The following is a 17,134-nucleotide window of genomic DNA, read 5'->3' as shown; positions in this document are numbered from 1 at the left end:
AATCACTGGCTCTCGAAAAGTAAGTAACTAAAACATATCCAAAAAAAAAGTCTTTTGAAAGGTGACAGCACTCAGGTGCAAGAAAATAGGTGTTAGGAAACACGCACAAAGCAAATTCCCACATATCATTTTTGCCTTCTTTTTCAGTGAATAGTGTAGATGTGATGCAGAGTTATTTAGTAATCAGTGCTCCATCTACACAGTTTAGAAGGAGGTTAGTTCTATAAGTGGTAGCCTCAACATTTATTAACAGCTTCCTACAGTAAATGGAGAATCACAAACTTGATATGATAAAACCTCAGAACATAAAATATCTTGTGTCCTTTCTATAGGATACTCAACTAGTTTCCCACCCCCACATCCCAGCTTTTCTACAGTGCAAAGTATTGTTCTATCATACTAATAGTTGAGTTAGGCATGAAGTGGGGATTTAACAGTCATTGATAAAACCTCAGAACATAAAATATCTTGTGTCCTTTCTATAGGATACTCAACTAGTTTCCCACCCCCACATCCCAGCTTTTCTACAGTTCAAAGCAAAGTATTTTTCTGCTATATGAGTTTAAAGGAAAAAAAAGACTGATCATCTTACAGTGGACTAAATTATTTTACAAAATATCAGTAAAGGTGAGGTGGGGTTGGGAACCCCCAGGATAAAGGAACAGCACATCTGTATGTGTCGGTGTTGGGACCCTGGTGAGAATGCCAAGACAGAGGGAGACGTCAATCCTTGTAAAGCTCAAGCAACTAAAAAAGAAAAAGAAGAAAAAAAAAAGGTTTATTCCATAACAGCACATGAATTTCATGGCATACTTTTTGAGTGAAAAATAGACAATCAGGTCAAATATCTGTTCTTTCTAGGCTGGCTATTGGAATGAGTATGAAAGGTTTGTGCCTTTCTCGGATCAGCAAATCAGCAATGACAGTGCATCCTCAGAGAACCGGACCATCGTGGTGACTACCATTCTGGTGAGTATGGAGAGAAGATAGGTGGACTCTGTACATTAAGACTTCTGCTTTCTGAAAAGCACTATTCAGCCTGTAGGAAAGACAAGTTTAAGCAGTGAAAACTTCCAACAGATCAGCTTAAGAACCTCTTAAAATATCTTGCCATTATGATTAATTGAATGTCATTTTAAAAAAGAAAAATAATAGGAATTTGGAACAGTTTCAGATATTCTCCTCTTTACCCCCCTCCTTCTACTCCAGGATTGATGTTTCATCTGAACTTGAAATTTAATTCTTCACTATGTGGAAGACAGAATCATGTGGAGGAGAGAGTAGAGCGGGGTTCTAATATTAGGTCTACCAGTAGTAGACTAGTAAACTTGTGCTTAATTTTGCAAGTCACAACTTCTCTGAGCTTCAGGTTGGGTTTGTTTTTTTTTTTTAATTTATGGAATAAGTATAATAATTTCCTACCAATGTCACAGGAGCATTTAAGGACAATATTCACTATGTAAAGCTTTTCTGCAAAATTCAAGGCACTATTGAAATGTGAGATAGTATTCTCATTTCATTTTAAAATGTTTTTCTAAAATCTAGTATATTTTTACCGAATAAAGTAGAAACTTTGGTTAAAAATGAGTATGACAGTAGGTCTGAAATTATGATTAATTGAATGGAAATCTGGCTTAAGTTTACCTTTTATTTAAACATACATATCAAATACTTTGTCCTAGGTGCTGTATTAGGCCCTGCGGATGTAAAAATGAATAAGCCACAGACTCTGACCTCACAAAGATCACAATGCTTCCCTAGGGCTTGCCTGGGCCGGCCATGGTTCCTACATGATAAACCCCAAGAAATCAAAGGCAGTTCAACTTTGTGTAACTAAGGGAAATACCTCTACCTGGTTTGACTAAATCAAAAACTTTACAGGTAGAAACTGGTCCCTCTTTCACACTCAAAAATAACAAATTCTTCTTAAATCATTAGTTAAGGACGTTAGTTAAGGACTAACTTCCTTAAATCATTAGTTAAGGACTCCAAGGAATATGCAGCCTAATGAATAGTTGATTGAGGCTCTTCTGTTTAAGAAAAAAATTTTGTCTCTTTTTAGACACCAAAGTTCAATAGCCATAGTGGGGAGGGCACTTCATGATTACATTTATCATCTTTTAGAAGAATGTATGAGTAATCTTTTGATCTTCTTTCTGGTCCTAAAGGAATCACCATATGTAATGTATAAGAAGAACCATGAGCAACTGGAAGGAAATGAGCGATATGAAGGCTATTGTGTAGACTTAGCCTATGAAATAGCCAAACACGTAAGGATCAAATACAAATTGTCCATTGTCGGCGATGGGAAATATGGTGCAAGGGACCCAGAGACTAAAATATGGAATGGCATGGTTGGGGAACTTGTCTATGGCGTAAGTTCTTTTCAATTCTATTTTCATGTACTTTTATGTTTTCCAATTAACAAAGAGGATTTAATTTTTGAGTGTGATACTTATCCAATTATATCATTTTCATATGATCTGTAAGAAAAATGGTTTTCTTCTACAGTTGAATTTTGTCAAAGTAGCTTGTCAATAGCATCCTTTGGGCAACAAGATTATTTTACTAAAAGGAAAGTAGAATTGGAGGACTGTGTTTGGCAACATTAAGCACAGCCTGCCCTCTATTGAAAATCTCTTCCTTCTGTGTTCCCTGTCTTAGGCAGCAGAATCACCACCAAGCTAGTTCTAAGCAACCTGATTATCTATTCTCACCACTCCCCTCATATTTAGTTAGTCACTTTGTCCTATCAATTCTAGTCTTATGTCTCTCAAATCAAGACACACTTCATTCCCACCATCATCATCTTAGTTAAGGCTCTTACCATTTGTTAGTCATTTAACTGGTTGCCCTGCCACTGTTCTTATCCTGGCAAATAAGATCTCCACATTATTTTAACTTGACACTTTAAGAATAAGGATAAAATTTAAGTTCCTTAGGATGGCAAATAAGGCACTTCAATATCTGGCACTCGCCTACCTCTCTAGTTTCATCTTGTACTCTTTCTCCTTCACACTCAATGTTTCAGCTATAGCAAAGAATGTGTTGTTCCCTGAAGGTGCCCAGCTTTCACTTAGGGGATGCCTGGAAGTGCTTTTGCCACTATTAGCTAGCTAACATCACCTACAAGTTCTCCAGAACTTAGAGGTGTCACCTCTTTCAGGAAGCCTTCCCTCATCCCATTTACCCACCTGCTGTCTGGTTAGGTGCCCCTGCTTTTTGCTTCCTTAGAGTAATTTTTGCTTTCTTATAATACCTTTGAACTCTTATTATAATGATCTATTTAAAAGTTCAGTTGTCCCAACTAGACTATGAACTCCTTGAGAACAGGTATTTATTTCAATATCTCAGAGCCTGGCACATAATGAAAATTCAACAAATATTTGTTGAATAAATTAATGAATGAACAGAATGGCTCTACCAAGGGCTTGTCCATCGGCCAAGTACAAAAGAATTTTACCAATAATTAGGGCCTTTCAGAAGGATATCTTCAGAGATCCTCAATGGCTTTGCTTTAAAGGGTTTTGGCCTCTGATTATGAATGTCAGATCTTAGGCCACGTAGTGAGGCATATGGAGGCAAGCAGAACTGGGCATAAGAACAGCCCACTGGATGAACCATCCACTAGAGAACTACCCAAGTAGCAAAGGTTACAGTTGTAACAGACAACAGGTTAGAAAACAGAGGAATCTAGGGGGTAGATATACTGAAAAGAAGCTGTTAAGAAGCAAACATTCAAGTTACCTATTAAACTGAGGTTCAAGATATAGATTCCAGTGCTCGGAATGGGTATTAGCAAGAATATAGTGTAGCTATCCAATCATAAGATAGTACTGGGGTCGCTAAATAAGTTTTTAGAACAGGTCTTCAGGAACAAGCACAAAGGCAGAAGCTCATTTCTAAAATTAAGGGCACATAAAGGGAATTAAGGCTTAAAATGAGACGGATCTCAAGTATCAAAACTAAGGCACCATCCTCCAGTCAGACAAGCAGCAAGGCAATTTGAACCTTAGCTCTCAGGTATGGTGCTGGAGCCAATTATCTCCTATCCTGGGTCAATGTTAGTCCTGAGAACTGAGGCAGGGCTGAGTTGCAGGTAAGATTCAAGTGAACCCAGTTATGAGAAGGAGAAGAACTTCTAATGCCAGAGAGAGTGGCCTGAGCAAAGGGCAGAGCGCCTATCATGCTCTCCAAGGACGCTGAGAAGTTCTGACCTCTTATTTTATGGTGATCAAATCTTCTCTTTTTTGTCCTTCTTCTTCCCAATGCTCAGGCTTCAAAAGGTCCTGTCTTGCTCACAGCTTTCTCTTGCTCTTAGCACATCACTTGGTATATAGTAGATAGTCATTTTTTGCTCTAATGAGTAAACACCTAGAATGCAGTAATGCTCAGCCAATATGTATTAAATTGAGTTCATGGTAGGAGATAATCCTCTAATGTTGTTGTTGTCGTTATTATTATTAGCTACTATTTGTGGCATATCTCTTGGTTGCCAGATACTTTGCTAAGTGCTTTACAGACATTATGTAACTTAATCCTCACAACATACTTCCAAGGGAGGTGCCATTGTTATCATTCTACAGAAGAGAACATTGAAGTCTAAAGAGGTAAAGTCTCATGCCAAGATCAAATAGCTTATAGCAACCCAATAATTTGAACCCAGGTCTCTGACTATGACATCCATGTTCTTTAACCATTGCCCTTTATTGCCCAACAGCCAAAGTATTGTTTCAGTGCCATCCCATCCCAAAAGACAGTTGAAATTTATTATAAAGGCCCCTGGTGCCTTAGCCATTCTGAGAAGAGTGTTTGGCCAGGAATTTAGGGTGTCAGTTTTCACTGGGCCAGAGTAGAACTGACATGAGTTCTACCAGCCCATCATGACTCAATAGCCAGAGATCTCTATTGTCTCAAAAGAAAACCCATCATACTATGTAAATAGCTCAGTGCCCTCTTGGCATTGAGCAGGACATTAGACACAGTGATGTAGAGCAAGGCAGATTTACTGACACTGTTCAAACAAAAACCAGCTTTCTCACTGGGTTTTGGTCTCTCCTCTGGCAGTCCTCTGTACCATATTATCTTCCTCTTTCCGATTTGCTTATGCATGAGGAAGCTTGAGAGCTAGAGAGCCCTTTATTTGTTTAGTAATTTAGAAGTCATCTTTCTAATGCTGCATAGATAAAAAAAAAAAAATCCTGATGGAGCCTTCCCATCTTTTCTCTCCAGTTCTTTCTACTAAAAACAAAAACAATAGCCATGGAAAGCTCCTTCAGAAATGTCCTTCTCCCTCCCCTGACCTGGAACAAGTTTCTGATGCTTTCTGGGATTACAGCACAAGGTGATTCCAGGAAATTGAGAGCAAACCAACCCATTTTAGTGGACTGCCAAATTTTACTTTCTTCTAAAACCAGTGCCTATGAAAAATGGACATTCTTGTCATGCTTGAAGAGCTCTCTGTTAGGGATGATCATGATCTCATAAGCTAAATGTGTCTTCATCTTCATTTAGAAGTTTTAGTCTTTCAGCATTAGAAAGTTTTCAACTCCTCTATTATTGATAGAAATGGAAAAAAGTGAAAACACAGGCATTTGTTTCTGGCAGGTCTGGTCTCTTGTGGTTTGCAAGCTGCTTAAGAAAAAGAAGGACAGAAAATCCCCAGTGATTTCTCTAAGTGTTTAATAAGCAAAAGGAGGGAGAACGTGAAACTATTTCCTACGATGAACATGAAAACTACACAGATAGGCACTGCTTTATCTTTAGGATATTTTCTCTTATGCTTTTAGTATGTAAAACAGATCACAGTCAGGGGGAAAATGAAGAAAGGCAGAAATGAAAAAATGTTTTGCGAAGGAGATTTAAATATCTGCCCTAAGTCTAAAGAAAGAATCAAAATGGATTAAATTTGTTAAAGAATAAAGAAGCCAATCAGCCTCTTTTCAGATGATTTCTAAATGGTCTTTTTTCCTCTAAAGAAAATCGAATCAAGATTGATGTTTGGGGTGTTTTGTATCCCTAAGAAGTCTATTTTTGAAACAAACGTCAGTAGGACACAATGTGCCCCATTATATAAGCTCTTCAGAACATTATGGACTTGAAGCTGTCCACCTGCTTTTACCAGTTTTGATTTTAAGCTGGATGTCTATAACATCGCAACATGGTAATTGACTCCAAGTCAAATGATTTGCAGACCATAAGTTTTTCTGGCTCCCCAATAGCATGAGTTTTAACAAGACATTTAAAAACATTTTTTTTTCCTAGCAAGGTTCTTAGGCATCCTTTAGCCTATCTTTTAATTCATTTTACAGATAAATATGGGGACCAGCCAGGACCAGACATTAGAACTGCCCATTGGATAAACCAGGAAACCAAAGGCCTGATGTAGGACAGGAATGACAGGAATGGTGGCAGGGATTGTGACAAGGTCAAAAAAAATCACACAGTTTGGCAGAGCTTAGACTATAACTCAAGTTTCATGAATCCTGGTCCCGTGGTCTATCCACTGTGTCATATTGACTCAGTTTACTAAGTTTGTCAGATTATAGGAAGATTGGTGTTGTATTGGATATAGCATCCCTACCTGCCTTTAAGGAGTTTCCAATTTCGTTGAATTATAAGCTTTTCCATTCAAGATACTCCTCCTGCTTACCTGTGGCCTCCAGGATAATGTAATATACATCTCCAGTTATCATTTGAAATATTTGAAAACTCAGTGTAGACATCAGGGGGTTTCTGCCCTTTGAAAATAGATATAACCTAACAGAAAAAGAGTCAAGAAAAGAGCCAGAATAAAATCAAGATCCTAATTGACAGAATGACACCTCCCAACAGACAGCTGTCATGTTCCTTATGTTTCTAGCACTTAGAACTAAGAATAAAAGTGGGGAGGTGGAAGAGGGGTAGATGCTTTGAGAAAAGCCAAACAAACTACTGCCAAGACTGGTACCTCTGGCTTAGAAGAAAGCAGAGAGCTTGGGATGCAGATGGGGTTGAGGACGGTTGATTCCAGGTTACATCCCTTGGGCATCCTCAGATTCCTTCACACTCCCAGGATAAATGGCAATTTTATAGATGCTATTCGCACTGACATTTCTTTACGTAAAAGAAATTATCTCTTGGGTTGTCACTATCCTAAGATAGATTCATTTTCCGCTAAGAAAGACAGAAAGTCGATCTGTCCTTCCAGCTAAAAGGCAGAGAAGTAAGAGTGCAGTAACAGATGCTAAGTGTTCTATTCTTCAGGTGATTATATTGGGCTTTGGCAGAAAAGCTGATGGTTTGATTAAAATGCCTCTCTCTTTCAAATGATGTATATGAATTCCAGGAAAGACCATTAAAGACTCATGGAAGTCTGCTATTCTGAGCTGAGAGGTTGGGGAAATATTTCCAAGCATATTTAGTTTCACAAGGCCTTTACCCAGATCCAGAGACACTTCTTTATCTTCATTTTGTCTTTAACTCTCTCAGTTCCCCAAAGAAAAGGAGCCCTAACCAGTAGATCCAGATTGGGACTTCTGTTCTAGATAAAGAAACAAGAAGACCCTGTTTTGACACTGCTTGTTGTTGCACAGGTTTAAATAGACCTTATCTCTTTATCCAGATCTTAACAATTCCAAACAGTAAATATCCCACAAAGTACAGCCAGTAAAGCAGTTTACATCTTGTCCCCCAACATGCAGTTATTATATTCCCATTGTCTAGTTTGATTCTGTCCCACTCCTTTTCCAATACATTTAAGCTTTTCAACAGAAATGTCTGCCAAAGGCTACTAGAAACTTATGGTTGATACAGAGATAAAACAGGTCATGCGTCTTCTCTCAGATAACATACAATATCGTGTGCATTATGTGCCAGTACATTACCTACCTCCTCTCTCCCGCAATTTGCTTTCAGAAAGTGCTGTAAAATGGTGACTGACAAACTACTGCTCATGCAGTCTCCAGGTGGGTTCTAACTTTTGTATCAGATAGTCAGATGAAAATACTTTTAAGCTATAATGTAAGCCTTTCAGCTCAAAAAAAAATTTAATGACATTTAAACTGCCATTTCTGTCTCAAACTTGTCAAATTCTTAAGTGTATCATCCATATACATATGAGTTGGTTGGGTTTTAAGTTTTATGAAATTTGCGACTTTGGCAATCTACCTATGAAAAGGATTATAAACCCCCTCAAGCTAAATCCTCTCCAATAATGCAGTTGCTGCTGGTTTGCCACTGGTGAGTGGAAAAATCAAATCTAATTTGGTGTGTTTACTGAGCCCACATAGCTACTCTGAAGCTGCTTGATTAAAATACTTTAAGTAGTCAAGATGTAAGCAAAAGCCCTAGCAAAGTCTTTCCCTGAGCTTTTTATTTGCTGTGTTTTGTTTATCACTTGGAACACTCTCATACCACCTACTTACCCACTGAGGTTTCTTAAAATGGCCTCCCTACTGCTAGCACAGACAGAGGCTTAGGGACAAAAGACCTCTAGACAGGTTCAGGACACCACAAGTAAAACACTTCATTACTGAGTCAGAAGTTTGCCTACCCACTAGCCCCATGGATAATTTTTAACACTCTCTTCCAGCTATGGCTGGCTTTCATAAGGAGCAGAGACCAGGAAAAGAATGCCATTTGGGGAGTTGCCTTTTTCACTTTTTCATCAATGTTGGCCTCCTAAATCTTTAATTTGCCTTGGCAGTGACCTTCTCCATTATCTACTTACTATGGCAGTCCCAGGAGAGCTAAATGGGTATTTTCTGACACTAGTTATCTGCTCCTCCCAATTTTTTTAATACTCATGTGGATAGCTCCCCAGATATTATGCCAAGCAGGTCCCGAGCTTTGAAATAATCAACTCTCACAACTTCTTTTTCATATGGTGGGAGGGATAGTGGTGGTAGAGGGCAAGGGCTTCTTCAAGACTGGGTATGAGCTGATATGACAGTTCTGTTGCTTTGGTCTCACCAAGCATATACAAGATGAAAGAGGTTGCCTGGAGGCTTGATCAGTAGCCCCCTTCCCTTCTATTAGTCAATAATCCTTCTTCTACCTTTCTGCTTTTTGTCTTTTTTCTGTCTGTAATAGGTTTATTTTTCAATTACAGTTGACATCTGTACAATATAGTTATTAGATATTTATATAACTTACAAAGCGATCACCCATTAAGTCTAGTTAGTACCCATCTGACATGTAATAGATCTTTTTAAAGGTTCAGCATGGGAATTCTCAATTTGGAGCCAGGTCTATGTCAGTGAGGCTTAATTGACCACAGATTTGTTGCTGTTCTTCATTGAGGGAGCACCCTCCAAAAAACAAACTCCACCTTCTTTGAAAAAACTCCTTAGAAAGAAACAATTCAGAAAAGGTAGAAAAGCGAGGCTGAGGGGAAAAAAAGACAAGTGCTTGAGGGGAGCGGGTTTTTCCTGTTGTCTTGTGTCAAAAGTACTTCGCACTAGGAATGGCTTCCTTCAAGAATCTGTTCTTTCGCTGCACATTCCTGGGAACCAGATGAAAAGTCCCACTTTGTCTGTGTCTTATTAGTATTTAGCTGTGCTCATCATCTGGTGGGTGTTTAAATTACAGAGTTAGTTTTTTTCTCTTAAAGGGTATCAAGGTTCTCAAACTCTTCCTTATCTATTGGAAAAAGGGCCTAATTCCCCTAAATTCAGGCCAAAGTGATTTTTTCACACAAATGCTCTTTATTTCTTCCTCCCAAAATAAAGAAATGGTAATTTCTCTTAGAACTATCAATTATTTACACTTAAAAGATCATAAACTAGTTAAATTAAGTAATTAAATTCAAATGAGATCAAATGTGAAATTCTACTACTGGGAACATTTTCACATTCTAAGCAGGAGGCAAAAATATGTTGGCAAGGACAGAAAGAGGTTTTATCTGTGAATTTTCTTGGCACAACAAGGCTCTTTCTAGCTGATTCAGACTCTCTCTGCCAAAAAAAAAAAAAACCACTATCTTTCTGGCCAATTCTATTCTTCTCAGTAGCTTTCGTTTCTAGAACCAGGTCTGGCCCTAGGCAAAAGGGTAAAATAGACAAAAATTTGGCTTTGGCTCCACTCCAGTTAGAAATGTAGAACTAGTGATTTAGGAGTTAGCTGCAATAAGGAAAGAGGTGAAGCCGTAAATTGTAATTCTGAGGGGGGAATAATGAAGGACAGAACCTTAAAGGAGTCTTGTTTATTCCACAAATCTTCAATAATTATCTCCTAAGCTAGACCCAGTGAGTAGACTGTGGGGTGCAAAGTTACACCTTCATTGAGAAGGCAGGACATGGGGGAAAAAAGCCAGAGAAGGAACATTTAGAGAAGTAGGAGAACCCATCATTTTCAATATTAGAGAGCCACTAGAAGAGGGTCTACAGACATACCTCGTTTTATTGCACTTTGCTTTATTGTGCATCACAGATGTTGTGTTTCTTACAAATTGAAGGTACGACTTACTTTATTGCAATACTCGCTTTAATGCAGTGGTCTGGAACCGAACTCGCAATATCTCCGAGGTATGCCTGTATAGTGCAAAAGGTCAATGGTGTCACATAAGCAATTGATGTCTGAGGGAAGGTCTTTGAATTTGGTAACCACGTATATAGTTCAAGAAGAGATTTCAGTAAATTGGAGGGGATGGAAGTTTGATCACAGGTGTATGAAGACAGAGTGGTGTTAAAATCAAGAGATAGTAAAGGTGTATTTTCCAAGAAGATTGGTAATGATAGGGAGAGATGTCATATGATTAAGAAGGTAGCGAGATCAAAAGAAGATGGGTTTTTTTTTTCATTTTTATTTGTCAGTAAACAGAATTACCTGAGTATGATTTTAAGTGAACAAGATCAGTCGATGGTTTTCAAATTACAGCAAATATTAGAATCACCTGAAGGGCCACCTGAGCCCAGAGTTTCTTATTCCATACATTTAGGGTGGGGCCTGAGAACTGGCATTTCTAACAAGTACCCAGATGACTCTGATGCTGCTATTTCAGGGAACTACATGTTCGGAACCACTGGAATAGATTGAGAAGGAAAAAAATAGTAAAAGAGAATAAATAGAGCTAAGTTTTAAGAAGAGACAAAAGAATATGGTATGCAAGGAATAAGTAAAACAAATCTTAGAGTTCCTTTTTTTATGACATGAGAATGATAGAAGGAATGGATGAAGATACAGCAATATGTTGAGAAAGAGAAGGACAGTGATGTGATAGAGCTCATATTAGATGGCTTCCATCTTAGTAAAGAGGGAAGATCATCTGCAGGGAGAGTAGGACTGGTAAGGATTAGGGACTAAGAAAAGTTTAGAATAAGCTTCATTCACAGACTTAGAGGAGAATCAACTTTAGGTTGATAGATGATACATTTAATTTTAGAAATGGTGAGTTTGCGATGGTAGTGAGCCATCAAGGTAGATTTGGTCAGCAGGCTGTTCGCTTCAATGAGTGCTTACTTTCTACAGCTTCCACTCGAATATAGAATGTCCTTCATGAGGGTAAGGATTTTTGTCTGTTTTGTCTGTCTTGCTCACTGCCTCATCCCTAGCATAAAGAATAGTGCTTGGCACAGAATAGATATTAAAACATGGACTGTAATGAACCTGAGAGGGGTTGACTGAGGTTGTTATTGTACATGAAAGTAGTCTATATAGAAACTTGCAAGTATCTATGGATTAGAACATTATGGTGGCTAAGAGACTGAGTTTTGGAATCTGAAAATTAGGATTCTAATCCCAGCCTCTTAGTGCCTCAGTTTCTCCTTCTCTAACATGGGAATGATCATATATCAACCACAAGGTTTCTATGAGAATTAAATCAGATTATATAGACAAGGTGCTTAGCACAATACCTCACACAAAGTAAGTATTGAATAAATGTTAGCTGGCTATTTATTATCTACATTTCCCCTGAAATTAATTAAGAAGTGTTTCTTAACCAGTTTGAGTCACCATATGTAATTCAAGGTAGTAAAAAATAATTTCTTTGAAAACATTATCTCAGACTTTATCATTCTCTGCCCACCTTTCTCCACTGGTAGGGATATTGAGGCATAACTCTAGCATAGCAAAAATTACCATCAAAATTGATGTTTTCACTTCATATCTGATATACCATCCAAAAGCATCTCCTTGGTCAGAAACATTTTTCTAGGTATGCATTTTAAGGCCTGGCTTCAGACTAAAACCTACTACTGTCATAAAGGAACAATTGTGGAAGACAAAAGAAATAAGTACAGAAATTCCTCATGCCTATTTTCATGGAGAGAATATAAAAACATTGTCTGCCTTTGCCGGAGCTAATTATACAGTGTCCTACTGACACATTTATTTTATTGATTCAATACATGTGAGTACTACACTGATATTTTTCATTAGAATTGATGGCTTACTATATAAATTAATATGCATTCTAATAGCTGCTTTACTCTTACAATTACCCATGCAGAATTCTTTTATTTTTGCCTACATAAACCCATTGAATCATATTCAATAATCAACAACTTATTTTTAGGCATTATGGTTTCTTTAGTTTAACATCTGTTACAGTGATTGATACAAAAATAGAATTTTGAGTCTATACCCTTAAAGATCCTATATGTTAATAGGCTTACTCTCAAAAAATAATTCAAGGATAATAGCAAACTCTCAAGTATTAAACTAAGTACTGTAGTCCTGTGTTACACCTCATGGTGGGGAGGAATGCACATATAAGAAATATGGACTATTATGCTTGCCCCACAAGAATTCCCAGTCAAATGAGGCAGATAAGATATAAAAGCATGAAAATTTTTTTAAAAATTTAAAAATAAAAACAAGATTTAAACAGTGATATGTCACAAGGGAGTACAAGTTGTGTTGCAAGATAGCAAAAAAAATTTAGGAAAAATGATTGAGCCAGTTGCCCTAAGCCAATATGTTTCAGAGGACAAAAGGCCAGCCAGTGTTCTTTCCTTAACTTACCATCAGGTTAAAGCATTTTAGAACCCATTGAATCTACTACTTTTGTAACCAAAGCACTGACAAATCAATTGGTTGTAGTGATGTAAGACTTTATGTTTCTACCAAAGAGGTATATTAAGTGTCAAATGACTGATGGAAATATTGTCTTTAAAGTAAAAAAAAAAAAAAAATTTGTTTTTCCAGAGGGCTGATATAGCTGTTGCTCCACTCACTATAACATTGGTCCGTGAAGAAGTCATAGATTTCTCAAAGCCATTTATGAGCCTGGGCATCTCCATCATGATAAAGAAGCCTCAGAAATCAAAACCAGGAGTATTCTCATTTCTGGATCCCTTGGCTTATGAAATCTGGATGTGCATCGTCTTCGCTTACATTGGAGTCAGTGTAGTTCTTTTCCTAGTCAGCAGATTCAGCCCTTACGAATGGCACTTGGAAGACAACAATGAAGAACCTCGTGACCCACAAAACCCTCCTGATCCTCCAAATGAATTTGGAATATTTAACAGTCTTTGGTTTTCCTTGGGTGCCTTTATGCAGCAAGGATGTGATATTTCTCCAAGGTTTGTTTCCATGTCATACCCAAAGTCTCCTTGCATTTTATAGCCATGATCCATTCATGCACATCTGATATTCACCCATCTCAAGTCCAGATTTCTTTCATTTAACATTCCATTTAACAACAAATTATCATCAAGTCATTTTGTTTGCTTGCATCCGTGAAGTGAGTGTATTATTCCTTGAATATCTTTTGTCTATTTCTATAGTATTATATATTTATACACATTATAACAAACATTCAAACTCTGGATAAAGTCAACATTGCCAGCTAATATTAATATTATCCAATAAAGTTAATATTAAATCTTCATCAGATTGAACAGGCATTGTTTCCTCATAAATTGAGTTAAAACATTTCTCATTTGTCCAGAGACTGAATCTAGAAAAAAATTTCGAAAAGAGAGAACTCTTCCTTAAAACCCTCCTACCTTCCCCTTTCAGTGTCCTTCCTTTTTTCATTTTGTTCTCAGACTGCCTAGAACTATCCATTGTAATATCTTGTCCAAGTCTTATAACTAAAACTGTAAGACTTCTAAAAGAAAACAAGAGAAAGTCTGTGTGATCTTGGATAGGACAAAGAGTTTCAGAACACAAAAAGCACAATCCATTTTAAAAATTGATAAACTGGACTTCATCAAAATTCAAAACTTTCATATTTCAAAAGACACCATTAAGAAAATGAAAAGAGAAGCCACAGACTGAAAGAAAATATTAGCAAATCATGCATCTAATAAAGAATTTATATGGAGATTATATAAAGATCTCTTTAAACACAATAGAAAGACAAACCACCCTGTTTTAAAAATAAACAAAAGATTTGAATAGACATTCCATCAAAGAAGATATACAAATAGCTAATGATCACATATAAAGATGTTCAACATCATTATACATTAGGGAAATGCAAATTAAAATCACAATGAGATACCTCTACACATCCTCTAGAATGGCTGTAATCAAAAAGACTGACAATATCAAGTGGTGGTGAGGATGTGGAATGACTGTAGCTCCCATCCATTAGTGGTATGAATGCAAAATGCTACGGCCAAATTGGAAAATGGTTCAGTGGTTTCTTATCCTTAGACATATACTTAAATTATGACACAGCAATTCCACTTAGTTATTTACCTGATAATAGAAAACATGTCCACAAAAAGGCATACATAGGTGTTCATAGGAGCTGTATTTATAATAACCGAAAAGTGGAAACAACTCGAATGTCCATCAACAAGTGAATGGATAATCAAAATGTGGTATATCCATACAATAGAATACTATTCAGCAAGTAAAAAGAACAGACTATTGACACATGCTACAAAATGGATCAACTTTGAAAACATTATACTAAATAAAAGAAGCCAGACACAAAAGGCCACATATTATCGAATTCCATTTATTAAATATCTCATATTGTATTATTCCATTTGTCTACAACAGGCAACTCCATAGAGAAAGAAAGTACATTAGTGGTTTCCAGGGGCTTGGAGGGAGCAGAGAGGGGCTAATCGGGACCAAGATTAGAATGAAGCAAGTGAGGGTGAGTAGAGCACGTACAGGGATCAGGTCCAGTTTTTATTTAAATTTTTTTTTGTCGTCATGGATTTTTGGCATTAATTTTGATTTTTTAAAAAATATTGCACTTACAATGCTATTGATCTTGATTAGTGAGATTTTTGGAACTCCCTTAAATTTTGTGCATGGGGCAGACACCTCACTCGCTTCACCCTAGCCCCAGCCCTGTCAGAATTAATTACAAATGGGCATGAAGAAACTTCTTGGGGTAAATGTTCCAAAACGATTGTAGTAATGACTGTGAAACTCTAAATTTACTAAAATCATTAATTGTACACTTATATTGGTGAATTTTATGCTGTGCAAATTTTATTCCAATGGTGCTATTGAAAATATTGAATGTGAATGTCCTGGATCTCACCTACTTAGTTTAAGTGTTAAGCAACCTAAATAGAAATGGTGGTGAATTCATAATCATAAAATATTGGAAACAAATGCAACATCTTTATAACCAGAAAAAAATGGTTTTTTTCCAGAAATAAAAAGTTGTAGCTTTAGTAAAATTGATTATGTATCCAAATACTGACCAGAATCAATCATACAAACACATAGGACTTTTCCTTTAGAATATAAGGACTCAAGAGGTCACCTACCATATTTTTAAAGTATACTACATTTTAAGATTATCCACTTAGATAACAGAACATTTAAAATAAAGTTTTGCAATATGCTTTATTGGTAACCATCTTCAGTAGCTTTTTAGCGTAATATGTGGAGCAAGCCTCATTTGTCTAAGTCATACTTTTTTTGCCACCTTCAATCTGTTTGATCAGATTCTCCAAATTATTTCACTCCCTGTTTCATTTGTGATATCACCTGGGACTTTATTTGTTTTGCTAGTTTCTTTTCCTATTTTTTCAAATATTCACTTCAAGAGATTAGGGTTTCTGAATGATTTCATAATTGAATAATTTTTAACATGGCTGGTAACCTGTTTTGAGACAATGCTAAATTAAGGCTGGAGATTTTATTGGTTTCTTTAAGTGAAGTTTCAAAACTAAATTTGTGATATCTCCACTGGAGTGCTGCACACTACTCTGCATACTTAAACAGGACGCTTAGAAAGCCATTTGTTTTTCAAAAAATTTATGCATATTGCTTTGTTAAGTCATAACTTAAAGATGATAACCTAAAAATAACAAGCTGGACAGATTTTTTTTGTTATTTTGGTAGCAGAACTTAAGCTGTGGCTTTTGTGTGGCACTGAAATACGTCTAATGCTTTTTTTTTTTTCAAGATACAAATTTTATTATACTGCACTAAATACTGTCATACAGAGCAATAGCTTTCAAAATTTTTGACCATGGACCTCAGCAAGAAATTATCCATCACAACTCAGTACACATATTTGTATATAACAAAAATTTTACCAGACATTACCCTTAGAGTGAACCATGCACTTTGGTATTTTCTATTCTATTTCATTTTTTTAAATGCTGGTCACAACTCAATGGGACACACACCTTATAGAGCAACACCGGTCTAAAGTAACAAGTATTATCCTAATTGTACTTTTGAATAATAAATTATTACCTTTATGAGCTCTATACTTTTTACAATAAGGGTTATTCCTCCCAACACTGTCTTTTGTGTCCTTCAAAAGAGATTATGTCTTTAAGTCTCTTGATAAATGATATACTTCTTTGCCTATGTATTATATACCAGTAAGAAGGAAACATGTTTCTCTTTGTCTTGAGAGCTCTATTAGTTATATATTTGTGCTCAATTGTATAACAGCAAGCCCCACCAAAATGTGCTTCTCTATTAACAGGTTTCAAAATTCCTGATAATAATATAGTTGCACTCTAAGATTTATGGTTGTCTTGACTGCAAACATCAACATTATACTATACTTCTGCTTTATTCTGCCATACTTGGAATGTGAGCATGCATTGTACACTCTGACTTTTCTCAAAATTAAAGCAATTCAAGGAATCACAAGAGACCATTTTAAAATAGAATTATCAAATATAGGAGGAGGAGATTTCAGAGATAAATGAACTCAACTGCTTCCATTTACTAAAGACAGAGAGACAACAATCTTCACTGATCTCCCATG

General features: G+C 36.6%; 1 protein-coding gene across 1 annotated transcript in view; it reads left to right on the top strand.

Moving 5' to 3' along the window:
- The window catches only part of LOC102892117 (glutamate receptor 3), a 362,305-nt gene that overhangs the window by 267,399 nt on the left and 77,772 nt on the right, over positions 1–17,134 (top strand). Inside the window, 3 exon segments of the mRNA XM_025051351.1 lie at positions 862–969; positions 2,169–2,375; positions 13,129–13,505. Coding sequence (XP_024907119.1) covers positions 862–969; positions 2,169–2,375; positions 13,129–13,505 — 692 coding nt within the window.

The sequence above is a fragment of the Pteropus alecto genome, unplaced genomic scaffold (assembly GCF_000325575.1).
Source record: "Pteropus alecto unplaced genomic scaffold, ASM32557v1 scaffold208, whole genome shotgun sequence".
Lineage (NCBI taxonomy): Eukaryota > Metazoa > Chordata > Mammalia > Chiroptera > Pteropodidae > Pteropus > Pteropus alecto.
Note: the sequence above shows the minus strand (reverse complement) of the source record. Positions and strands in the feature narration are given on the sequence as shown.